The 26905-nt window shown below is 47.1% G+C and overlaps 1 protein-coding gene across 4 annotated transcripts; it reads right to left on the bottom strand.

Moving 5' to 3' along the window:
* LOC135264810 (coiled-coil domain-containing protein 60-like) lies at positions 1–26705 on the bottom strand. 4 transcript variants are annotated; one of them, XM_064353680.1, is made up of 13 exons: positions 26119–26703; positions 21582–21656; positions 21080–21132; positions 13256–13420; positions 12547–12684; positions 10244–10348; positions 8145–8235; positions 7465–7687; positions 5430–5514; positions 2927–3070; positions 2411–2554; positions 2013–2202; positions 1–1340 (listed from the first exon to the last, which is right to left on the bottom strand). In XM_064353680.1, exons 1-13 carry the CDS (start codon positions 26389–26391, stop codon positions 1224–1226), a joined length of 1803 nt encoding a protein of 600 aa, XP_064209750.1. In that variant the 5' UTR covers positions 26392–26703; the 3' UTR covers positions 1–1223. The 4 variants fall into 4 exon arrangements, with proteins under 4 accessions (XP_064209750.1, XP_064209751.1, XP_064209752.1 ...); XM_064353681.1 differs by having other exon boundaries at positions 2927–3067; XM_064353682.1 differs by lacking the exon at positions 10244–10348 and having other exon boundaries at positions 26119–26704.
* Positions 26706–26905: the final 200 nt, after the last annotated feature.

The following is a 26905-nucleotide window of genomic DNA, read 5'->3' as shown; positions in this document are numbered from 1 at the left end:
TTTGTGTGTTCGTCTATTATTTTATTTTTGAATTCCATTCCCATAAATGACAGTAGCCATTTTACACATTTGTGGTATTATACACATGACACACGGTACAAACGGTGTGACGTCATCCTGCACAGTGAACAAACTCAACTGCAAAGCAAAAAAAATAATAAATAAAACTCCACAAATAATTTATTTTCCTGAGATTAATGTTGGCACACATGCACACACACCCAAAATACAAAATACATATTATCTCTGATCTTACCGTTGAACTGAAAGGCGAGTTATTTATGGTTTTATCATCTTCTTTGAAACCCACGAGCCGAAAAATGTTTTCATTTCCCAGAGAATCCTGTCAGTGATGAATCTAACATCTAAGAATATCACTCTTCTAAGATCTGATCAGTGCCAAAAAAACTAACAATAATTTATCTTCATTTTCCATTCCGAGATTACTGGGTCAGGCATTTTATTTCCTTCTAGAATATGAGAATGTGAATTTAATCTGATGTGGTGGGAATGAGGCCTGGGAGTGTTCGGTCAAACACTGGGCACAAACCCGTATAAACAAGCAAACTTATAAACAGGCATATCCCTCACCCTGATAAGAACATCCCCCTTTTATATGCAGTTAAACTTTTTTGGCTTCGTAGTAAGAAAATGGGACGTGAATAAAGGTTTTTGCATTTACATTACAGTCGTTTGGCAGATGTTCCTATCCAGAGTGATGAACAGTAGTGGAGAACATCGGTGTTGCTCTCAGGAACACAAAAATGGGGTATCACCAATATGACAGAGAGGCCAATTTATAATGTATAAGTAATATTAACATAATATTATCAAACTACAATTTGTATTGTAATATGATAGGACAATCAGAGAGAAAACCTACTTTACGCTTAATCATGAGCGTATTTAGTCCTTCTTGGACATTAATTCAGCTTTCAGTGGCTGTCTAACTCAGGGGTGATAAAAGTATGTATGAGGGTGAAATGAAGGATTTGGTTTTTAATACTCTCTAAGCTCTAAACAAGCAAAAACATCACATTTTGAGGGTGGAAGACTAACACAGTAATAACTACACAGATCTGAAAAGAGCTCCCTGAGTAAACACCAAACACCCCCCCCCCCAGGACATCTTGCACCCTCCCTGGATGGCCCTCCCCCCCTCCTGTGAGCGGGTCACCTCGCTCTCTCCCCGGACGGGTCACTCTCCCCCTCCTGTGAGCGGGTCACCTCGCTCCCTCCCCGGACGGGTCACTCCAGGCCGGATCGGGCAGGGTGACTCGGGATCGGAGCCAGAGGTCGTACTCCTCTTCGGCCATCTGCACCACGTGCTCCCGAACCATCTGGAACAGAAACGGGAGGGCCCTCCCAGCGATCCACTCTGCACCCCTCTCCAAAACCCATTCTTCCCCCCCCCCCACCTCTCCAATATCCATCCTGCGTCCCCCCCACCACGCACAATCCATGTTCTGGGTTGGGGTGCTGTTATTGGGTGTGGGGGGGTTCTGGGATGGGGCACTGTGATTGGGTGTGGGGGTGTTTTGAAGTGGGGCGCTGTGATTGGTTGTGGGGGGGTTCTGGGATGGGGCACTGTGATTGGGTGTGGGGGTGTTTTGAAGTGGGGCGCTGTGATTGGTTGTGGGGGGGTTCTGGGATGGGGCACTGTGATTGGGTGTGGGGGTGTTTTGAAGTGGGGCGCTGTGATTGGTTGTGGGGGTGTTTTGAACTGGGGTGCTTTAATTGGGTGTGGGGTGTTCTGGATTTGGGTGCTGTGACCAGGTGTGGGGGTGTTCTGGGTCGGGGTGCTGTGATTGGGTGTGGGGGTGTTTTGGGATGGGGCGCTGTGATTGGTTGTGGGGGTGTTTTGAATGGGGCTGTGATGGTTGTGGGGGTGTTTTGAACTGGGGTGCTTTAATGGGGGTGGGGTGTTCTGGATTTGGGTGCTGTGACAGTGTGGGGTGTTCTGTCGGGGCTGTGATTGCTGTAGGTGTTGTGGCGGGGCGTAGGGTTCCTACCTCGATGGCCACGCACAGATCAGGAGAGCACAGCTCCCACGGCTGCAGGCCCCCCAGCACCTTGAGGAAGGCCGGGGGGCGGATCCTCAGGCTCCGCCCATCGGCGAAGCGCCTCAGCTTCTCCAGGATCCGGCCCACCCTGCGGTCCCGGAGCGCCGTCTCGGGCAGGCCAGCGATGAGCCGGGTCAGCCTGCAGGGGGGGGACAGGGGCGCGCCCGCACACATCAGTCCCTCCGGAAACAAACGCCAGGCCATCCTACAGTTCCACGCTCGTCAGACCGAACGATCCCTCCACTCTTCTACAGAGAACCTCTCGTTCTAACGTGAACCGATGACGTTGTAGTGCAGTTCGGCGTGATGAACCCCGCCCAGCGTTCGCTTGAAACCCTGCCACGCACCACACCCCGTCCTCACACGGCCTGGAGACGGCCTCCGGGACGCCTCTGCTCCCCGACGTCACGGTAACGGGGCGGGACCTGGGCGTGGACATCCCCCCGCGGCAGAGCGACCGGAACGTCAGGACGCCGCTGTCCCAGCGGTTTCTACGGCAACACGAGGAGGAAGGGGGGGGGTGGGGGGGAGGGAGGGAGGGCGTGCACATGTATCAGGTTCCGCTGCGACTTTGTCCTGACTGAATTTTTGGAAGAGAAAACCTCCCCATCTCCACTGCTGTTCCATCTTTAACTCAAAACCTTCTGCCCTATTGTCCCTGAAGTGGGATCAGGCTGCAACCACACCCAAACTTCAGACACGGTCCCATCCCTGCACTCATAACCTCAATATAAAAATCACATCAACATGCACTCATGCTATTAGCCAAACCCCTGTTTTTATGGAAATGTATTCTGCTGAACATGCTGTAATGACATCAGGGGGCGGTGACCTCTTGACCTCCCGACCCCCCGACCTCTCACCGGGCTCTGCTGTCCAAACTGCTGTTGAGGCTCAAGGTCAGCTCCTGGGCGCGCTCCTGGAAGGAGGCCCTCGCCTCCTCCAACATGGAGGACTTGCTTTTCACAAACTGGCTGACGGCTGAGAGCTGCCTCTGAGGGGAACTGCTGCAGAGAGAGAGAGGGAGCGAGAAAAAGAGAAAAGAGAGAGAAAGAGAGAGAATTAGAGAGAAAGAGAGAGAGAGAGGGAGCAAGGACAAGAGAGAGAGGAGAGAGAGAAAAGAGAGAGAAGAGGGAGAGAATGAGAAAGAAAGATAGAGAGAGATAGATATTACAAAAGAAAGAGAACAAGAAGGTGAGAACAGGTAACCCCCCTCCCTTCTAATCTTCATCGCGGCCTTGGTTCTGACATCCCTCCTTCGTTTTCACGAGCGGTTCTTCCATCCTTTTTCTCCAAACTCGTTCCACCCTAACCGCGGCGTGCGATTGGTGGACCAGGTGGCAGCGGGAGAGTGTAGAAGATTAGAAGGAGACCGAGAGGCACCTGCATGCTCTTCAGAAAACTGCAGCACCTGTGGGCAGCAATGACCTTCAGAACACCTGCGGCCTGCACTCTACCTGAAATGACGCCATGGCAACAGTCCCCCGGGTGAAATAACGGCAAACAGACCAATGGCTGAGAGTTTTGCAGTAGACAGACTTTAAAAGTTGTTGTAAACCAGGCATGTCAAACTCAGTTTGGCTCTGGGGCCGGATCCAGACTTTCTGTTCTCGGGTGGGCCGGATCAGTAAAAGAATGTCAACTCCAAATATTTAGCTTTGTTTTTCAGTACTATGCTTTATCATTCAGCCTACATTTGTAGCCTACCCTACATATTATAATCACGGATGACAAGGGATCTTTTCTAAGCACAACACATTTATTCACCAACAATGGAAAAAAAAAATGATTTCATGTTAGGCGGTGAATGTGTTAACAACTGGTTTATTTTAACAGTTAAGTGAATGCAGTTTTACACCTGAACCAACTCACCACACTAAACAAACTCAAGTGGGAGCTATGAAAAAAATATTTTCGCCTTAATTGTCATACTGCTTTTACAAAATAAAAGTTATAGCCGTGCATGGGCAATAAGATTAGACTACATCAGATCAAACTACTAGGCTGGGCCTACTGAAGCTGAGAATATACTGCACAATATTAATTGTCTTTAATATGAAACCAGATTAATCTTATTTTTAATGATCTGTATTCATGAGTGCAAACAAATTTCGTGTCATCACACTTTTTTCTCTCTTACTGCACTCCTGCAGTCTACTTGCTGCTGCTGGCTCCTGAAACTTGGGATCTTTTTGCCTTCACAAGTGTATCGATATTAGGTGTCAAATCCTGAGTAGCAGCACATTTAACAATGTCATTCAAGTGTTTATTTGTTAACCTTGAGCGCTGCTTTGTTTTATTATTGTTCATTACGGAGAACACCTGTTCACAAAGATAAGTAGTCCCAAACATGGATAGAACCTTTGCAGCCATGGCTGTTATTTTGGGGTAACCTGGCACGAGATATTGATAAAACGTATCCAATCCCACGGACCCAAATTTATCCTTCATAGCGGAATCGCACTGCAAGTCAATAAGCTCGAGTTGAATGTCAGCTGGCAGATCAGAAGGCTTCACTGTAAATGGCGAGCGAAAAAAGCCAAATTTGTTCTCAAGTTCACTGAATACCTGAAACCTCTGCTCAAACTCTCGCAGCAAATCTGTTATGTTGTCTTTATATTTTTCCAAATCATTATCGGGACGGTCTGGTGCCTCCGGACGCACAGCTGTGAGACAAGAGAAATGCGCGGTGTCACCGTTGGATAGCTGCGTCTCCCACAGTGACAGTTTCATCTTGAACGCACTTATGCTGTCGTAATATTGAGTGACAACTCTGTTACGGCCCTGCAATGTAGTGTTAAGTGTATTCAAGTGTTGTGTAATATCAACCATAAACGCAAGATCCTGCACCCATTCCTTGCATTTAAGTTCCTTTACTGGGCGTCCCTTCTTCTCCATGAACTGTCTAATTTCCCCTCGTAGCTCAAAGAAGCACTCCGTGTCCACTTTTCTTTTTTTTGACAGTGCCATTTTGGGAAGGGTGTGTTGACCGATAACTTGTTTAGTAGTGGTGAATTGTGAAGCAAGATTGCCGGTTTATTTTTAGTACTAACTCGTGTCAATGCCGCATGCTGGACGTGAGCTCTTTTACACATTTACTGCCCTCCCGCGGCCGGAGGGAGCATTTGGTTTGTATTTATTTTAAAAAATCATAACTTTTGATAGAAATAAGCTAGAGACTCGCTTCTTTTTTTGACATACTCAGAAATTTATGCCGGGCCGGATTAAATCATCCAACGGGCCGGGTCCGGCCCGCGGGCCGTATGTTTGACATGCCATGTAAACTCTAAAGGTGAGTAATCTGGATGTTTCTACAGATCCACCAAAAAAGGCAACAACACAGGAAATCGTCTAGATTTTGGTTACCTGTCAAACAAATCGTCGCCGTGTTGTTTTGGCCCAGGAAACTCGTTGGCAGCACCCTGAAAAAGTGTGTCCAATTTCTGCCCATCTGCAACAAAGCCATGACTGAATTCACCACACATTTTATATACTTTTCTTTAGAGGAGAAAAGCCAACAATCCGATTCACACTTTCATACTATTTTTATTCCCATGTCAGTTTGCCCATTGTTCTTAAAAGGAATTCTTTCAATGTTTTTGCATAATTGTAGATAATTGTGGAGGCAAAACATTTGCATCTTGAATCCAGAATCCAGAATCTTCCTTTAAAAATAAATAACACAATGGGTCCCCCTGCTGGCCAGTTTCTGAAAAACACGACTGCCAGCATTCAGGAAGCAACATTCTGGACACTACACTTTCATCTCCTCTTAAATGTAATACTTGCATTTAACAGATTACCTTTTCAAATACATTTTATTTGAGGAGGATCCCAAGGTAATTTAATACTTATAAATCAGAGGCGTTAATAATAAACATATGGATAATCATGTAAAAAGTGTTTTAAAAATTTAATAATGAAGAATGTTTAAACAAGACAAACTATACAAGTTGTTAAATCACTATATGCAATATTGTAGTGGCATTCATAAATAAAATGAAATCAGAATGGTCAGAATGTTTCCACACATTCTGTGCATAATGCAGAATACCACATAACGATCAGCATGTCTTTTCATGTCTTGGACTATTTCATGTGAAATATACCGTACGTCAAACGTTTCAAAGCGATCATACTTCAAGGCCCAGGATTACATATCTATAAAAAGTGAATATTCAGTTGAGGATAAATCTCATTATTTCATCCAGGACGGAAATAAAGCAAGCTGACGAAGAGCCGCTTTGCTTCTCGCTGTCTTTTAATCAAAAAGTCTTTCCTTCCCTTTTACATTAGAGTGAGTGTGTGCGCGCGCGGGCGCGTGTGTGTGTGTGCGTGCGTGTGAACAATACAACTTCAATGAAAAAAAAAAAAATACCCGTGGTTCCCAATTCTCGCATTTCATGAATAACTCCGGAGATTAGCGGCTACACCAATTAATTGCTTAAACCACTGGGCTTGAATAAGCTCTTTTGATTCCAGGGGGCTCCTTGCATTTAAAAGTAAAATAACCGCCGATGACTGAAATAACGGAGGAAGCCAAACAACCCCTTCGATCTTTCAGCGACGCGAGGAAATGCGCTTATTTAAACGGGCGGGGTAACTAATTACCCGCAGCCTGCATGCCGACCGAGCGTCTCTCTGAATGTGCCGTGCGTCTGTTCGGCTAGCCAGTGGCCCTTCGCTGTCCATTAGCGCAGATAAGCCCTCATACAGCGTCGTGTACTGCAGCGTCCAACGGCAAAACACAGGACTAACAGAACAGAAACCATAGAGCTGTGAGCTTTGGTTTCCTTCATTCATGTTTTTTTAAATTTACTTACTCATTTATTTACTTATTTATAATGAATATTTAAAGGGGCAGCCAAGGCTAGTGTTAGCACAGCCGTGCTGTACGTAATGAAGTCAGCAGTTGGGTGGTCCCCACGGCAACCCGCTTGGTGCCTTGTACGCAGATGTTTCCGTCCACTGACGTGGACTCCGACGGGTGGGATGAGAGACGGGACTCGTGCTGCCCTTGGCTGTCTGGAACAGGGCCTGGGCGCGGAGCTCGACACACGCTGCAGAGCAGCCGGGCGGTTTCTCTGCTAGATAGAAACTCTCTTTCCAAATGGCTCCAGTTGGCTTTCAAATGTTTTGGCGACCCCTAGTGGCTGGTCCGTTCACTATACATTTTTTCCTGATCTACCGGTAGACCGCCGTACCGCTGGCAGGCTGGCTTGCGCACCGCCGGTGTTCGCAGGCCAATAGCAGTGCGTACAGCGGGATGTTAACGGGCTGCTTGTTTGCTGCTACCTGGATGAGGTCCGATATAATTGAACAAAGCAAAGCGAATAGAAGGCAGGTATGGTGTGACGGTACGGAGATGGGGAGGACAGACGGGCGAAGTTAGCGCACTCACGGTCGGGCACCGCCGTTTTGTTTCCCCCTGGGCCCTGCAGGGAGATCTCCTCACTGCCCGCTGCCCCGCCGGGGGGCGGAGCCTCGTCGGGACCCAGCGCCAGGGAGGACAGGCTGCGCAGGGTGGGGGTGGTGGCCGAGGAGGACGCCAGGCTGAACACGGAGACTCTGCGGAGGGGGCGCCCCGAAAAGGAACAGCGGCCCCTGGAAGGGGCCCTCCTGGGCTGCGGGGAGACACACACACATAGACCCATCGCTCTCCCTGGACCGGCGCGTAAGGTTCTCACATGACAGGCAAGGGTATGAGTAACGTCAGAATAATGTACGCTGATCCAGGGAAGGATGTTGGGGGACAGAAGGGACCTGCAGCCTATAATTCTAAAAGAACACCCCTTTAGGGGACAGTGTTCCGCCACATCCTCTACAGCCGCAGTCATGTGACCTTTCCGAGGGACACTATTGGCCAGCGTGCGCTGGACTGATCTCCTCTCCGAGTGCACTCGGGCACACGGGGAAGCGGGAAGCTAAATTAACATGGCGTGGGCTTTAAAGTTTAAGCACGCCTCCTCGGCCATAAATTTACTCCATAAAAGCTGCGAAAACAGGGAAAGAATACAGGGGGGGGGGCGATGGAGGAGAGGAAGGTGTGCAGGAAAAAAAAAAAAGAGGAGAGAGAAATACCTTAGGCGGTGAAATAAACTGGTCCCATCTCATCTCGACGGCCTTTTCTTTATTCAGTGCCTTTACGGTCACTCTGCTCCTGCCTGGGTCCCTTGGTAAATAAAAAACGGGGGGAAAAAAGAATAATGACTCAGCGGCGGCTAAGTGACATCTTAAGAGCCTCCCTGATGTTCCCGAAGCACCGTCCAGCCCAGGAGGCGGTGTCCAGACTCCGAACAATATCGAAACAGTAACTCAGAGCGACCGAACCCCCCCCGCACCCCTCAGCCCCCTCCCAAAAAAACAAACCTGCGACTGCCACCTCCGTAACCCTGAACTGTAAGGCTGCGATAAAAGTTTTACTCTTCTGGATAATATCTTCCAGAACACTGGCCTGTATCATTTCCCCATAAAGGGCAGGACTACAGAAAATTGGATTCTGGGCCGAGTGTAGGCCTGAGGGCCTGTGGCGCAAAAAAAAAAAAAAAAAAAAAGCTCTCCGGAACATTCTCTCTCCGCCTGCTGTCCTGCCCCCCCCGCCCCTCCCTTTGAGTTCAGATTAGCAGTAATTTTCTGGAAGGTTTCTGTGCTTACGGACGTTACGAGACCCATCCATTTCCCCAGTCTTCTCACTTGACCTGCCCCTCTAAGTGCACCATGAAAAAACTTATTTTTTGTTTTTGTGCAGCAGAAGGTCCGTTTCCCCCGGTTCCTTTTTCGCATTATCCGGGGAGCGGACGGCAGGTCGGCATGGCAACAGCACGAAACGGGCCCATTTGTATCATCAATTAGGTCGCGAATGTTTAAAGCAGGAGAACCAAAACTGAGCGCTCATACCAGTTTTCTTTGTTTGTTATGTGCTGCGTGGGTGCTGACTGGAGTTCAAAGGCTTTCGTGAATTTTTATGTTGCACTTGACATTATACGATCTCCCTAAATTATTTTAATGGTCACATATTTTTCAAAATTCATATCCTCGTGTGAATACGGCGTTGAGTCACAAGGCACCTGATAATACCCGACCCGAAGACACTTTCTCCAAACAATGTAAGCACTCCACAAACACATTCAAATGAGAAATTCAGTATTCGGCATGTGAAAAGACTGTGAGCTCTATTTATTTAAGAACGTAGGTCTGCAAGTATTTCACATGCAATACGGACTTGCTCGCCATTGTTTTCCGCTGTGTTTATACCTCTCTGCCACCTGTACAGCAAACTAGCCCTCCACTAATTTAATTGCACTTCTAGCAGGGGTCTATAATCGCGGTCCTGGAGGGCCGCAGGGTCTGCCGGGTTTCCGGCTGTTACTCAGTGCTTAATCGATCAATTAAAACGCTTTATTACGCAGTTAACTCCCCTCCTCCCCTCGTCTCCCGGGTCCGAACCGGAGGCCCGATTATAAAGGCGAAAACAAAAACAAGCGCGCCCTGCGGCTCCCCAGGATCACACCCCCGGGTCACCGACGCTCGGTCGCCGAGCGAATTTCTCCAGCAAAAACGCATTTTTAGTGCACATCCCCGCAGAGCGACTGCGTTGCAGTGCATTGTGGGCGAAGAATAGACGTGATTATGGGGAGGGCTGGAGGCTGATTATGGAATCAGGGAAGTGGCTGAAGGGGTCGAGAGAGAGGGAGGGAGGTAGGAAATTGTTGGGAGGGAGAAAGGGGTTGAGAGAGAGAGGGAGGGAGGGAGAGATGGAGGTTGTCTTCTGGCGGTCAACGGGCTCAAATGTGCTAAAGAGTGCTTCAGTGGCAGGCCTGCCACCTCTGCCTTCTGAAGCTGAGGTCTGCTGGGCGAGGGGACCGAATCCCCCCCCTGCCCCCCCCCCCCCAAAACTCTCTTTGCTTTGCTGGAAATGAGGCTCATTAGCAGTCTGGTGTTCCCTGGGCGAAACCTCACTGGAGGGGGGGGTGGGGGGGGGTGAAAAGGTCAGGCAATTAACCCAGGCCTGCCAACTGAACACATAACTCAGGTCCGCCAACATCGGCGAGGCTTTGAGCTCGGGGACTCAACGCGTTACCCAGGTCCGATTCAGACCCTCGAGGGCTGGGACCCGAACCGGCTCGCCCCGATCGGCCTCACCCCCCCCCCTCCCATCGCACAGGTGACCTCTGACTTACGTCACGTCCCAGCACGAGGACACGGGGCCCGTCCTGCCGGGGGGGTTCAAGGTCACCGCCTCCAGCAGCCAGTTGAGGCAGCAGAGCTGCCGGAACAGGGGCTCCCTGAAACACACGCACATACACACACATGCACACACACACACACGTGTACACACGCACACACACACACACACACACACACACACACGCACGCGCACATACACACACACCACACACACACACACACACACACACACACACACACACACACACGGTCCTCAGTCATCGCACACCAGCCGCTCCCCATGTCCTCAGCACACATCTCAATCCCCCCCCCCACAGCCAGGAGGCCGTTAGCCAGAAGGCTTTTATTTCATCCACAGTGATTCAGCTGAATAAAATCGATACACTCTCTGACAAAAAAAAACCTAAATAAAATAACAAAAAAAAAACCTCAAATGAAAGGGTAAGCAATTACACTGAAGGCCTGTTTGAAAACGTGGGAGGTCGGGGCGTTCTGAACAATTACTCTGACAAGCCGACAAAGGTGCTTTTTTTTTTTTGTTTTGTTTTCTTTCGCAGGCTTGATGGTTTACTTGTCAGAGGCTCGTTTTCGAGTGGAAGGGGCCATCTTCGCTGATTGTCGGCTCTGGCAGGCAACATTAGTCACACCGCGTTTGAACACAAACGATAAGACAGGGGCGAAATAATGGGTGCTGGGGACCGGGAGGCGGCGGAATACAAATGAAAAGGCGTAGATAAATAAGCAGGAAGAAAGCACACCTCCCGACCCTATGATCGTCGGCAAATTCACGGTCAAGTCCGGTCACTCATAAAAAGTGCGAGCTGAACAGAAAGTATCGTATCGACTCCGCCAAGTGGCCGTCAAGGGTAACTGCAGCACTTCTCGAGCTCACAGGACTGGATGAGATGTTTTTCACATACATTATGACTTGGCATTGCGGTTTCTGACAGAAAAATTATAGACGGGGGGGGAAAACCAGCGACGGCGGTAAAGGAAGTTCGATACGGACACGGACACGCAGCGTCTGGGGATGACAGCCACTGTGTTCTTTCCTCCATTTCCCCTCCACGCCTTCCCAGTTTTTAGCAAAACCCCCACGGTTCGAAAAACAACCAGTCAGTCACGGACGGGACAGCTTTTCCCATCAAAAAACGAACATTCACCGGCGAGGCGGCCAGACAAGCCCGGCAAAGTCTCTCCGATTAAGATCCATCAGGACGCGGATAACGACCTTCTCTGAAATCGCTGTCATTTTCCCCGCCTCTCGGTCGCGTCTGACGATAATTTGAGTGTCGGGGGTGGGGAGGCTCTGAATAATGGACCATAGATACCCACGCCACGCTAGCTCTGCCCCGGTGCGTGCGAAATGGGTTTGTGGGGAAGGTCTCACCGAGGCTAAAACAACAGGCTAACACAGGGCTCCTGCAGTAGGCAGTGCTGAAGATAAGTACCTGTAATTAGCCGGGAGACTGACACAATAATACTAAATAAATAAATAAATAAATAAATAAATAAATAACCTGTGCAATATGCAACTGGATCCGGCTGGCCTCCAGCCTATAAGCAAATCCTGTTCCCCCGACTTATTTGTATCCACAAATCCATAAAAATGTTGTGTTGAACATGCAGAATTAAGGAATAAGTCAGTTTTCTGTGACTGGGAAACAGCACAGGAAATGCACAACCAGTTCGGCGTAGCAGATGTGGGGCTCACGCTGAGCTACATTGGCTGACAAGGCTGACATATTGGGAGGAGGGGGAAAAAATAATTTTCAGATTAAACATTTAAGATGTATTTTTAACAGCACAGCCCAGCAGGCCGTGAGAGGGGCGAACCACTCGATCAGTCTGTCACCGTCACGGCTGCGTTTCGGACAGCTTTCATCTTTCATGGTGGGTGGGTGGAGGGGGGGTGGGGGGGGGGTTTTCTGCACATCAGTTGTAGCACCTGTCAAGGCAGGTGCAAAACTTCCCATTAGACCGGTGGAATGGAAAATGTCCTACAGGGAGAGAGAAGGGCCAATCGTGCTGAGTGGTTTGCCGGTTTCAAAATGCCAGAAAACAGGACGACACAAAGAGGTGTTTTCATGCTTCTGAGCAGTTCTACCTTTAAGCCAGGAAGCAGAAAGGTCGCCTTATTAAAAAAACGCACCGCGAACGCATTCATGAACGCCTTTTCAGACGAGCCTTTTATCTTGCGAAAGGTGAGGCCGACCCAGCCGTAAGGGTAACGCTAGGCTAGCGTCAGACGCCGCAAAAAAAAGCAGGCTAACCGAGCGCGTGGCGGGAAACTCACAGTGCCACCGCGCCGAGCTGGGGAGAGCTCAGCGAGTGGTGCAGCGGGGTGAAAGGTCGCCCCGCCGGAAGCTTCTTTCTTCTCCCGCTTCCCCCGATTGGCCGGCTGCCGCCTGCGGAGAAGGCCGTCCTGAGGGGACTTTCGGAGAGGAAGGCCGATGAAAAGAAAAGAGACTCTTTCACAATAAGTTCATCGGACAAAAGGTGGCCACGCTTCTATAATTCATAACATCCTCTCGTGACATTCATATCCCCGGTCTGAACAAAGGAAGAGGACTCAGTTCCAAGGGTAGGGTTCTATATGCCCTCATTAAAAATGAAAAGGGAAGATAAATATCCTAGATATCCACAGATATACTTGATCATACTTGATTTAAAAACGCTTCTGAAAGACTTTTTATGTGCCATTAAAAGTTGAAAAACTGCTGAACCCAGAGTTTGTTCAATAAATCAAGTATCCAAAATGTAAAATCTATGAAAAACATGAAAGAATTTTGCTCTAAATATTGGAAAACTGAAAATTGTCAGTAATCTGCATGAATTTTTTAGGTGTCCCAAGGGTCGAACCATTTAAATAAAAATATAATCTTACATTTTAAGTTTCTCTTGAAAGGAGCAGGAGCCCAATCAATGTAATTAATTGTAATCTGATCCAGACAGATCTACATAGATATAGACACGGACGTAGATCTAGAGCGCTAGATCTGCACCTCTCTGAGTCGCTGTCCGAGTCGTAGCAGGGGGGCTGACACTCAGTGCGTTGTTTCTCCTCCCTCCTCCTCCGCTCCATCGTCTGCGCCTCCTGCAACTCTCGCTCCTCCTTCTGCAGGAGCTGGAAGTACCCCCTGCCCTGCCGGACAGCTGACATAAGTCTCCTGAGGATTGGAACACATCAATTAAAAGTACAGTCGTGAAAACCTGAACCAAGGGAGATCTGAAAACAATACGCAACGTGAAAAGGCTACGTTTCTCCGTCCGTTCTCACGTTGCTAGGGAGAGCTGGGCGGGATCCACGTCAAACGCCACTGCGTATGGTGTGTGTGTGTGGGATAAATACAAATGAGCACTGCATGCTTCAGTGTCAAAAAAAAACCACAATTATCCCCATAAATCGCGGCTTTGGCAGAATGAGCCGTCCCTCCAAACGGCGCGGGTCTCTCTGTGTGAGCCCCAACGGCGGCGGGGCAGAAACGATATCACCTCCCCCAAAATAAGAATTTTAATGAGAAGCTGAGGAATGCCTGACACCGGCAGAGTAATCGCTTCATTACAGCGATTTAGCCGCAGCTCGCCGCCCGCCCTCGCAAATCTCGTTTGCTTGTTTTCAGACGGTATGCAAATTCGGTTATATCTACACCCCGGTGTAAATTAGCGACACGCACGCGTGCGCGCGCGCACACGCACGCACACACACACACACACACCCACACACCTCTGCGATCATTTCACTTTCGGAGTCGTTTGTCCCCCTTTAACATTCCAATTCGGTTGGTAAGGAAGGAGTCCCCGGGGGCTGCCATATGTGACTGTGCGTCTCCCCTGGGAGGCTGACCGTGATTGGCAGGATGAGCGATAGCTGGAGATGAATCACACGGGTGGGGGGTGGGGTGGGGGGGGTGGGGCCGCAGAGCAAGGCCGCGAGGTGCGTCGCAAAAAGCCGACAAGCAGACAAAAGTGGCACTCACGAACGAGGGGGGCGTATCCAAGCAAACTGGGGTACGAGGAGCGAGACAGGCTACAGCTGTGTCCAGAGCAGTTTAAACAACCATGCCAGACCCCCCCCTCCCCCCCCGACTTTTCTCTGGGACTTTTCTCAGTAGGCCCGTCGCCTGTACCGCGCAAGAAACAACCACTCACGGAAGGTTCCGGAAGGTTTTAGACCATTCCGTTAAAAAAGGCTTCATCCTGTACATTTGCTTCCGTAAAGGAAATTCTCCAGTCGCTGAACATTATCGCAGATGCAGGGGGTTGTCCAACCACGGGAGAAACTTGGTATCGAAAATTAAATTGTGTGCCCCTTTGAGTGCTGAACTTAAATCTGTTTGGGGAGGAACAAAGGTCTTGTGGGTTTGTGGTCATTTATATTTGACATTGCCTGAGGTCTGGTATGAACTTAATAACGGGTAACTCCAACAAGAGGAGAAATTATTTTCCATTAAACAGTCTTTGCACGAAGGGTAAACAGCAGTTAACTGCCAACTACAAGCAGCTGCCCCAAGAGTACACCATAGCAATTTACATGTCCTCCAAATATTGCATGCAAAGTGCCCAGAGTAGCAAATCTCAGTTCTGATAAGGACTTCAAAATAAGGCTGTTTTGTATGTGTATTATTATTATTCACAGTGCTCATAATTATGACAGCTAGTCTGATGCTTGCACAATGCAACATCCCTCTATCCCAATACACAGACATGTAAAATCCAAAAACCAGCCTCGACCCACTGTCTCCATTGTATCTGAAATACAATGGAAAAACTCACACAAAAGACAATAGGGGCATTTGAAAACAAATACACACTCGCAAATACGCAACATGTGTGCACGAATACATGCACGTAGACACACACACACACACACACACACACACGCAGTACAAAACAGACCAGGGTCAAATATTTCATTTGAAATAGTTTAAAAGTTCAAATAAACATTTTCATAAACCAGTAAAACAAATGTGCTCACCACTGCTCAAAAAATATAAAAGGAAATTTTATTCTTCCTATTTGTTACGACACATTTCCATTCCTATTTGATTCTTACAGTATATCAGCAATCACTGGGCTATGAGCAGAAATATGCACTACATGTTTATATAAGCAAAGCGGTGGATAAAAGCAGAAATATGCACTACATGTTTATACAAGCAAGGCGGTGGATAAAAGGGTCGACCGATTCGCTGGCAGGGTTCACCTTACAGTCTAACATAGATCAGTGACTGTACAGCACCATATATCAGTGTCAAAACCAGCGATGGTGACAAAAGAGAAACGTATTAAATATATAGATGTGACATATAGACGTGGATCTAGGCTTTGGTGCCTTTCACACACAAAGACCAGTTGAGTGAGTCCAAAGGATATAAATAAATAAATAAATAAATAAATACTGATCATTTAAAATGAAGTGGTCAATCACAAAATTTTAAGAAGTGTGGAAATTACGCTTCATTGCAGATAATGGGTCCTTTATTTTTCCCTTGTGCAAGTGTTCTTTTTTTCAGTAATTTCTTTGAAGTAGATGTTTCATTAGCAAAGAACGGAAGAAAAAAAACAATCACCAGCGTGTCAGCTCCCTTGCTATTTGAATCATTAATTGTCACTTATAACACGGGCCAAGATGACAATATTTCCAACAGATGTCTCGCCAAAAATTAAGTGCATTAATCATGAATGTATTATTTTTCTGCTGGTTTGCTCACTTTCGAGAGCACCAGCCTTCTATTTCCAGAGTCATAATTTGATCTGCTGTGTTTGAGCCCAAGTGCTGTTGGGATTCTCCTTTATTCAGGGAGCTGGCGAGAGCTGGGCAGTTTGATCAACGCAGCCAAATCCAATCTCTGGTGCCGCCATGAAAAAAAAAACCCATCGGCAATAGACTCTTTTTCCAGGCTGAGGTATGAAATGTGAAGTGTACAATTCAATGTATAAAAAAAGTGATCTGACAATTTCAAGATGTGTATGATCACAGCACATTTGGAACTTCATACATCCATTCATCCATTATCTAACCTCACACTCTTACCTACAGGCGATTTTGTCTCCAATTAGCCAAGTTTACATTGCAGGCAGTTAGCAGGTGCTCTTATCCAGTGCGACTTACAGAACTACCGCACGTCTTTGGACTGTGGGAGGAAGCTGGAGTATCGGGAGAAAACTACTCCAGCAGCACCCAAATTAGATTACACGCACCTTATTAAAAGTAGAGAGGGTGTGCGATTTATATCAGATCCGCCGGTAAATTTGACCAGCACCAGCACTGACAAAACTCCAATGTGCAATATCCAATGAGACCTTTAACCAATGCCATTGGTTCCACAATCTGAACCCTCAACCCCCCCCTGCCAGGGTAGGAAGAGGTTAATGGGTGGGATCCAGGCCAATATGAAGCAATTAACAAAGCCGTGAGAATACCACCTGTCCACAAGTGGCACGAGATGTCGAGATTGTTGTCATTTCATACCAGAGGAATATTCACGCAGAGAGGCGAAATAAGAGGCTGGTTTCCTCCCCCGTGGGTCAGCGGAGGACATTTGCTAAACGGCCCTGGCCCCAATTGGCTGCTCGTCTCCAAGCAACAAAAGGCATGTTTCGGTTGCTGGTAAGTGCAGCGATAGGGCCAGCGGAACCTTTGGGTTGTGTAGCAACAGTCTCCGTGTCAGGCGTTCACCCGGCAACCTTCTATCAGCTTCCATCAACATCTCGTACAACAGTTTGGGGAAGGCTCTTTCCTGTTTCAGCATGACAATGGCAATGGCAAAGCCCCATGGCACACAGCGAGGTCCATATAAAAATGGTTTTGTCGAGATCGGCGTGGAAGAACTTGACTGGCCTGTACAGAGCCCTGACCTCAACCCCATCGAACACCTTTGGGATCAACTGGAAAGATAACTGCCAGGCCTAATCACCCAATCAGAGTTGGACCTCACTAATGTACCGGCAGAATGGAAGCAAATCCCCACAGCAATGCTCCAACATCTAGTATAAAGCCTTCCCTGAAGAGTGGAGGTTGTTATAGCATTAATGTGCATAATTTTGGATGAGCTATTGGATGTCCGGTGTCCACATACTTTAGGCCATATAGAGTACATTTACACAACAACGTATTGCAAAGAAACAGAAAGACCTTACGTACATAAAATGCTGCTGCCGTACTCCACAGCTCTTTGGAGTGGGGTGCTTAGTCACAAATGTCGACCAGCGTTCTGAATTATTCATATCCAAAGGAGGCTTCTTCGGATACGAAGGCCGCCCTGTGTCAGCATGACTTTTAGTCTTTCTTGACACTGCCTCTTAATAAAACTGTAAATCTGGCCCATTCAGTACAAACAAAAGCGGGGACCTTCTGTCTCTTCCCTTGCTTCTCTGGGACAGCGTTTCGGGTTGAAAGAACAATTCTGAAGCGCCACGAGGACGAGGCCTACCAGAGACAGATAAACTCAATAATCGAAAGGAGGTTACAAGGCCGCTCGACGTCGCTGAGCTTTCTTTGAAGAATTATTCAAAATCCCCGATTTGTTCCCAGCGCGCAAACACCCCAGTTGCACTGAAATTTATGGTGAAAACAAAGAGACGCAGATTCAGTGGAACTAATGTATAAATGCAGCGGTCCCAGGAGACACTTGGCTGGATTTCAGCTGCGGGGGAGGAAAGAAAATGTTTGAGTAAAGCCGCGTACAAAAGATAAACAACTCCCGTGTAGCATTCAGCGCATTAACAGTGACTCTCAGCCTGAGCTGACCCCGGATTTCGGAACTGGGAATCTAAACTGGGAATTACGACCCCCCCCCCCCTCCCCCCGCCCCCATCCCCTCTCCTCGGGGCCCAAACCAGGAGTGGGCAAAGAGCCTGACAAGTGATTGGCTGGCTCTGCCCACAAAGTTCCAGAACTCCCTCCCTCCCCGACAGGTCCCGCCCACCGAATGTCAAGCCAATCGCAGGGAGCACGCTCAGTATCTGAGCTGCTCTGCCTTAGCATTTCAGTGTTAAATACTGCAGGTTATTATCGGTGGCAAGGCCACAGGCCTGAGCTTGGTGCGGAAAAGACAGCACTTAAGGGTGTCCCTGCTTGTACCCTGTAAACGGTCATGGTTGAAAAGCTGACTTATAATTGCATACAGAAGGCTTTGTATATTTAAAAATGTCATACTAACCTTACGGTAATTGGATAAATATAATAATTCGTAATAATTCAAGTGTTGAATGTCTAGCCTATTGTACGCTGTTTCACCCTATGTTGTAAGCAAGAGACAGAACCCAACTGCAGTATAAATCAAAAGCATGAAGGGAACAAAGGACTCCTAATATGGTTAAGCTGGAAGACACTCACAAGGTCAGCCTTGGTACGGACTCCTGGCGCTAAAATATAATTGGCCACAAATGGAATTAGTTTGTATATGGCGACTGAATGGCTCTCCTAGGCTGGAACTGCAGTTATGCGTCTCAGAAAACTATATAAACTCGTGTATTGGACTTTCCGAAGACCGTGCTTGCACCTCTTCCCAATCGGTTGTTTTATTAAAACTTCAAAAGCTGACTCCTGACTCTGTCGTTTGTTATCTTCATCTTCAACACCATCATTTCTGTTCAGAAATTCCAACAGTCGTAACTTCTAGCATTTTCAAAAGCAAAACACAGCATGAATATGCAATATGGTTAGGTCAATGAGGGAAAGATTGGCAAAATGCTTTCAACATATTCATATTTCAACAATCGCCGCATAAATGTTAAATAAACCAGCGATTCTTTTTGAAACCGCGTGAGTGCTGGCCATTAATTTTTAAAGAACAAACAAGCGAATTACGGCCTCAGTACACAGCAGTCAATTCTCAAATACTCACAATGTTCTGAACGAGCTAACGCCTAACTCATAAGCTTCAACAGATCCAAGGCCTTATTCCATCAAAATATCATCGTCTCTCATATTTCTATGCAAGCCGTCACATAAATATTCCTAAAGTGTTTTCTGCATTCAGAAACGCTGTGAGAAATTAGGGTTGCCGTCCTTCATATTAAACAGACAATTGGCTGAAATTCCCACTCGCTCAGGTAGCACTGAGGAACCGGGGCTTCCTGCTTTAGTCTATCGCGGCCGATCTGCCGCTGTAAATATTTCGCCCGGAACGAGGAATAATTCCTCTGGGCGCACTTCGCCGCAAGAACGGCAGAATACGCGCCCGAAGCGTCCGCGGCCAATGATTTAGCACCGCCATTAAACGGGCAACAAAAGGCCCTTCTTGAACTCACGAGACGATAATGCGTTGCGCCCCTTCAGAGAAACGTCAGATAAACGTCTTCGTAACGGGCCACCTTGCATGATGAACGAGGTTATGAAATCGCGTCTTGCGCGTCGGACCGGCTCAACGCTCCCCTCCGGTGGGTCCGTTTCGTCAGATTTACAGACACAATTACAGACGCGGTTTTGAAATGGCGCAGATGGAACCGGACAATAACGAAGGTGAGAGCCGCTCTCTCGTCGTCCGCATCCAAATGAGGAGAGAGCTTTAGGTTTGCCCTCCGACTCAAGTAAACCGTCAAAACGCTGCACCTGTGCATTGTGAACGCTACTCTCCAGTCTCCAGTCTCACTGAACGTGTCGCACGTGTCTGTATGAAGAAGCCGACAGTAAATGGCGCCATAAAGAAGCCCCTTTGCCAAACACTCTCCGGCTTCGCTCGCTCTATTTATGATCGCGTCGTAAACGCTCTCCTGACTACGAGGAACACACAGCAGGTGCGCGATAAAAGCTCCCGCGCCCGTCCCCTTTTACAAGCGGCACTGCGCGCGGGATACACAAAACGGGGTTTGCATTCAAAGCGTGCGCCCTGCTCTCGGGGCTGCCGGGCGACCCGTCCTGCTAACGCCTAGCGTACACGCCAGGGTTTTTTTGGTCAAGATTTTGCCGCTTTCAAGACCTTAAGAAAGGCGTCAGAAAATCCCCGGTCTTTGCGTGACCGCTGGGTGCACCCGCCATTTAATTGCGGTCATTTAATGGGGTCATTAACGGCATTTAACGGTCATTTAATGTGAAGCGGTCAGAGACTGAATCACAGCTCTCCTGATAGAGTCTTAAGTGAGTCTGAGAGAATATCGAACCCGTTTGACTGCATCACAAGTCTTCAGGCATGGCTCGTGTATGTGTGTGACCCCCCCCCCCCATGACCCTGTGACTACGTATGTCTGTGTGTGTTCCTACGATGTAAATACCAGTGATTCTTTATGAGAGACAGTCATTAAATGTTCTCCGTTGTTGGGATTTTGCATGTTGTGTAGTGTAAACAAGGCATAAGGCACTTATTCCAGGTGCAGTAAAGGGCCTAGTGGTCTGGTCTGGAGCCCTGGTAAAGAGATTCAGTTCCTCAGAGCGGGGGTGGTTTAAGAGGGGGGGGGAGGCAGTCCACAGGGTTCTCCCTACATCAGCCAACCCGCATCAGCTGTTCATTCTTCATGCTCAGACTGCCAAACACAATGACCGCACAGCTCACCTGGTTGACTACAGATCAAAAGGAAGCAAGGCTTTGATGCTTTCCATGGGGGACCCATGCTTCCTTGCCTGATCCATCTTAACTTAATCAGGGAGGGGTTATCCATTGGAAAATTGACCACAAGCTTGTTCACAGTAGCTTTAAATACCATTATCGCTGGGCCAATCGAATGATAAGCTTGAACCAGGCAAAAAAAATAGCTGCAGTTACACAGTGAGGAACAAGTACGCCAGATTGGTTTGCTAATGCGCCTCCTCCTCTCTATTAATATTCAAAGGCCGTTTCTCCCCCACATCAGTGCTTCACTTCAGCGTTTGTGATGCGCGCTCTTACCTGACGTGGCCCAGATGGTTCTTTAGGGTGCTTGAATCTTCCCTCGCTGGAGACTGCGGGAGGTTAAGAGACAAGCACTGAGCAGGGAGCACGCAAGAGCAGGCGGCCATTTTCTCTTCTGAATCACACACAGGCAGCCACACGAGCCCTGACACACAGTCAGACCCATTTATTACTGCAATGGGATACTGGTCAAAACTGTTGCCAATCTGACCCGTTTCCTCTTAAGGAAAATGAATGTACTGCAAATATGTTGAAACAAAATATAGTCTCAAAATACTGCAACAACAAATACTTAATGTACAAATTATTACTAATTTCAGATTTTTTTTTTTTTTTACATTTCTACATTAATATATTTCTGTGAAATATATTTATTATACATGTGCAATAAATTGGATATTTTGCACATATAACCAGAACACTAAACATGGTATATCACACAATAAACAGACATCAAGAAGGTGGGTGGTGAGAAATGGTTAGCAGAAAGCAACCTTACCATGCTTCGCCCAGTTGGTTTCAGGATGGCTGTGCTGATGGCTCGATCTGATGCCGACCACCCATTCCGAGTTTTCTAAAATAAAAGTTACACTTTTAAAACAAACAAAGTTCTGTTTTTGTTTAGGAAAGTATTAAACTTAGGCCTACACACTTGCAACAAAAATGTTTTTACTGTTATTTTATTGTTTGTTGTTATTGCTTGATGGAAACCCAAAAAACTTTTCCCCAACAACACAACAAAATGGCGGCCTGTCTGCACAGACATGTAGGCACTTCTCCTGATGTAGTGGCACTGGGGGGGGGGGGGGGGGGTTGAGGCCCTTCGGCCGGCGCGCAGGATAAGCCAGCCGGAGCTGAGGGTTGGGCGCGGGGCGAAGGTTTCGGGCGCGGGCGAAGGTTTCGGGGCGCGGGACGAAGGCTTCGGGGCGCTGACGGGGCCCCCTTCATTTTTCAGGCGGGCGTACGGTGCAGGGGCAGCTCCCCCCGATCCGTCTTGGCGCGCCCCGGCGTCTCCCTCGCACCTCGGCAAGATGGACGATCTCATTTGCAGTAAATCTCCCCGCGTTAAGCCCAGACATCATCGCCTCGCCTCAGCAGGTACACAGATTTCGCCCCGAACCGCGGCGTCTACTCAAAACAACGTTATAGAGCGCTTTTTTTTTTTATTTATTTTTTTAATCCTCCTGGTTGCTATCCGCGCGGCTCAGTCTTATTCAAATATTGATATCATCCTCTGCGGATTTGTTACATTTATTTTTTGCAGCCGCATCGGTTCGGGGGGGGGGAAACGGGCACCGTGCGCGTTCTTGCCGCAGACGTTACTGCAAGCCCTTACCGCCAAACTTCAAAAGCGCTTCCGTCGAAGCACTGCACTAGTTAGTATGCATTTACAGCTTTGCATGAGCAATTCAAGGAAAACATCTCACTCACTGACATTACGGCAATGTCCTACAAGACATAAAACCTTCTTCACTCTCTTCCTATAATGAATTATCCAATAAAGAGAGGGAGCTGCAGTTAGCCTGCCATGTCATACATTCCAGGGCCCAAATATTCACAAGGGTGCAAAAAAAAACACCATATTTCACTGATATTACGGTTAGTGCCTACATGCTTACGGTAAGATGCCTGTAAAAGCCTTTTTACAACTACAATAACGATGATAAATTCAACGTTCTCAGAAATAAACCAACCATTTGACACCACATCTCCCATGGTGCACTGCAAATATATCGGCTACAGCTTGCAATGCAAAAATTCCACGCACAGCACCGTCAATCCCAATGCAGACATATTCTCATACACAATTCACACTGCGACTGATTTCTGAGGTAATTACATCTGGCCTGACTCACTCACGTGGACTCAAATGATTATGATATGTGCAGGGATAGCCTGTAAACAGATTCAGCACTGCCACAGGATACAAGCTCTGGTCCTCCACTTTGCAGCACAGTGCGGCATCTCAAGCATACCGTTTTTCAGAATAACTTTGTCCTGATTTTTGCTGTGGAGAGCTCAGACAGAATCCTAGATGCCGGTGTTTCAGCAAATTTTCAAAGCAAATGTGTACCGCTTCGTTCCTCAAACATTCCGTCTTCGAATCAGTGGGGAGGGGGGGGGGGAGAAATAATAGCTGATACTGTGTCGAAGGCACAAACATGATTTGAGACATGCTTCAAGTCCCTGATCTGCTCAGTGTCAAAGACCATGTCCACTAAAAGCAAATCTAGCAATAATTCAGGAGCTGATCTGATCTCGCCTGCCCGCAGGAGAGGCCCCCCGAAGAACAGAAGACTGACAGCTCGCCACAAAATGGACGCCCTTGCGCACACCGCATCGCGTCCAGAAAAAACAGCTCTCCTCGGGAGGGCATCCGAGTTCACAGAAACACGAGTCGCGCTCAAGAGACCGCCAGATCTGAAGTTACAGGACTCAGAGCCAACGGGAGGAGAGGTGAGAGAGGGACAATACCCTCTTTCTCTCGGGAGAATACCATTGATTCAGTGCCTATGTTATTATCAAATGATACTGCAACAGAAATGAAAAGAATGTATATAATATATTTTCAAATCTTTTAATAAAACACACACACACACAGACTTTTAGAATAGTATTTTAAAAATTGCTAGAAGGCAGGTTTCCAGTCTACTTATTTTATCAATTCAATTCATTTCAAACGAAATAGGTCACGTCTGCAAATTGGTCACATGCTTAAAGAATGTCACCCAGGGACAGTCAGTGGCGTGTCCTTAGTGTCAGTGTAATGCAGGATTTTTCCTGCAAAGAACGAAACCTTCGGCGCTAAATTTGCTAGCGCCCAAGTGGAAACAAGGGGGAAACAATTGATTAAGATTTACATTATTATTAACCCTGGCCCACCAGAGACTTTCGGAAGCGCCAAAGACCCTTCGTCGTGCCGTGAAACACCCAGAAATGAGGTGCCCCGCCATCCAGATTCAAACCATTACCATGACAACATCAACTGCGGCTGTTAGCACTGCAGGTTCATGACAGCAGCAAGTGTGAAAGTGCCACAGGTCCTTGCATTATTGGCCGGAAAAGGGAGTATTCCCTCATCGCTCAACAGCGACCCCTCTGGTCGGTGAGGGGCCTGCAGTTTCTCAGCACCACTTGTGCATGTGCTGTATTGTACTTCTCCAATGCGGTGACTGTGCAGCTTAGCTGGTGAATTGCAGAATTGGCACAGCAGAGAACTGTCTGAGTTTGTCCTCTTCTGAACTGTCAATCAGCATTTCAAATTACAGAAAAATTACTTTGGAGGAAAAAGACTTTTAAAAAAAACAAGAGGAAAAAAAATTTGTTTAAAACAAAAAAAAAGGAACATCAAAGATTTCAATTGTTCGATCCTTGGATATACACTTTCATACACAGTGAATAAATGGAAACACACACACACAGTGTGGATTCTTTCTGTCCAATAAACAATCATAGACTATTTCAGGCAGCACTGCGAAAAACCAAAGCTACTCGGGCGTGGTAGTGCACACGTATATTTGGAACATCTGAAAAGCAAACACCCTTGTGTTTTATTGCCTGCTGTTGCTTCAACAGAGAGTCTCCGATTCAAAACGATCGATTTTACCACTTATTTCTACCCTGTCCATTTTTTTTCTGCTGCTGTTGTTGATGTTTACTGGACTACGCTGTTGATCGCCAGTCAAAGTACTTCTACACCGAACTACACCCACTGTGGTAACTATACAAAACCGCCTGGCTTTTTTTTGAAGTTCTGAGGAAAGGTCTGACTCTGACCTCAGGTGAAGATCAGAAAACAAAGACGCAGCAAGAGCGAAAATGGACTGGAAGGCGCTCAAAATACTGTCCCAACAAAAACAGCCCACCTGGGTGCAAACCCTGCTGTCCTTTTGCCCTGTGATTTTATTGGTGTCATAAGAGAACTCATGAAAAGGGACAAAAAAGCCCCCCCCCCCCCCCCAAGTTCTGCAACAGGTATGTTATTGACAAGATTCATATTTTTTCTACTCCCAAAATATTTTTGATGGCTTTGAGAACATGCATTCAACATGGACATACATATTTCTTCCCCCACGAGCTCAGAGCATAATGCAATTTGAATTTTGAACACTGGACGGAAACATTCCATTCAAGATGTCATTCAATTCACCATTTTGTGTGCATACTGTAATGCTTTTGCAGAGACAGTGCCACAATGATGCTTTAGAGGAAAAACATGAAATAGGAACATTGGCCATGTCTCAACCTGAACCCTACCAAAAAAGAGGGGAAAGAACTCCAGCAATAAAAGAATGCTAAAAACTCCCCAGTGTGTGGAAAAAAAAAACTAAAACTAAAACAGTCACATGAAAAAAAACTGCCCTGTGGGAAGAAATCTTTAAAGGAACCCAGATATAGAGGGGGCCTACCCTCCTTCGGTTGGCCCCCTGCTGTCAGTAGTTAATGGAAAATCTATCAGAGCAAAGTATTGAAGTAGCTGAGAAGATTAAAGCCGGAGGTATTAAACTTGTAAAATATACAGTACAAGCAAAGAAATGTATATTAACATGTAGTTCATAAAAGTGTGGTGGTGTGTGTGAAAGAGACAAGCAAAACACATGCCACATCTGGTTCTTGCTTTTGTTTGTTCTACTTCTGTTTTTTTAATCGTGTGTTGCATTTGTCATAGGAGTAGTCATGTATTTACCTGACAAGTTTGTAAAAACAAAAACAATTTAATGTGCATTTTAGTGGTTCGATATTAGTTTAAAAACGTCACAAAAATGCACTGTATTAAACGCTGTTGCATATATCTTAAAACATTGTTATTCCTATTAAAATAATAGAGGTAGGCCACCGATACCAGAACGCTAACAAGAAAAGTTTAATGTATCTGAAGCCATAAGAAATTCTTCAAAAATGGTGGGAAGAGGCAGCAAACTTCTCTCTGTGGGATCTTAGGTGCCCACTAAAGACCAACTATCACGGAAATACCTACCGAGGGCAAGAGCAATCGAGTTCGTTACAACAGATTCACGGAAGAACAGGCTACTCACCTCATCAACCCGTTTCAAAGAACCGAACGCCTTCACGCTCTCCGCGTACAGGGGCTCCCCGGTCTCCCCATAAGGCCTCCTGCAGGCTTGTTGACTAAGCTGTTGTCTCCGGTGATAGTTCCCCCGGAACACTTGTTCCCGGCTTGGTTCGCTGACGCCATGCTTGCCACTGCTCCAGTCTTGCAGTTTCAGTCCCACCGGTGGGCGAACCGCGAGGGGCTTTATAACAACGAAGTGGCTCGGGTCTAAAGTTTTGTTCTGGTGAACAGGCATATCTCCCCTTGTGACAAACGCTCGCACCCAGCAGTGAACACTCACTCACTCAAAATGCTACGCTATGCGGCTGTTCTAATTAGGGCAGCTTGGGGGAAAAAAACACGAGGACTCCCACCACAAAAAATATGCGGATTCTTTCACTTTTATTAATTAAGATACACGATGAGCCTTTAAACTCACCATTTCAGACTGCGCGCGGCTGTAGACGTGACACTATGCGCGCACCACGTCCCACGCTTTGTTTTCCTTAGTTACCGAGAGCAGGGACTTCTGTAAAGCAATGCGGAGACTTGGTATGCACCTTAGAACTGTTCACTGCTGGTGTCAGCGTGGTGTAATTTAGTACTGTTTTGATTCTTGAGAAAAAAATTCGTTTTTTTCTCTCTGCATTATTGCAGAACTTCTATTTGTTTCTGACCTACATTTTATTTATTTATTTATTATAAACTAATTAAATAATAATAATAAAAATAATTATTGTTGTTATTCATAACAACATATGTTTCCTTTA

The sequence above is a fragment of the Anguilla rostrata genome, chromosome 10, assembly GCF_018555375.3.
Source record: "Anguilla rostrata isolate EN2019 chromosome 10, ASM1855537v3, whole genome shotgun sequence".
Taxonomy (NCBI): domain Eukaryota; kingdom Metazoa; phylum Chordata; class Actinopteri; order Anguilliformes; family Anguillidae; genus Anguilla; species Anguilla rostrata.
Note: the sequence above shows the minus strand (reverse complement) of the source record. Positions and strands in the feature narration are given on the sequence as shown.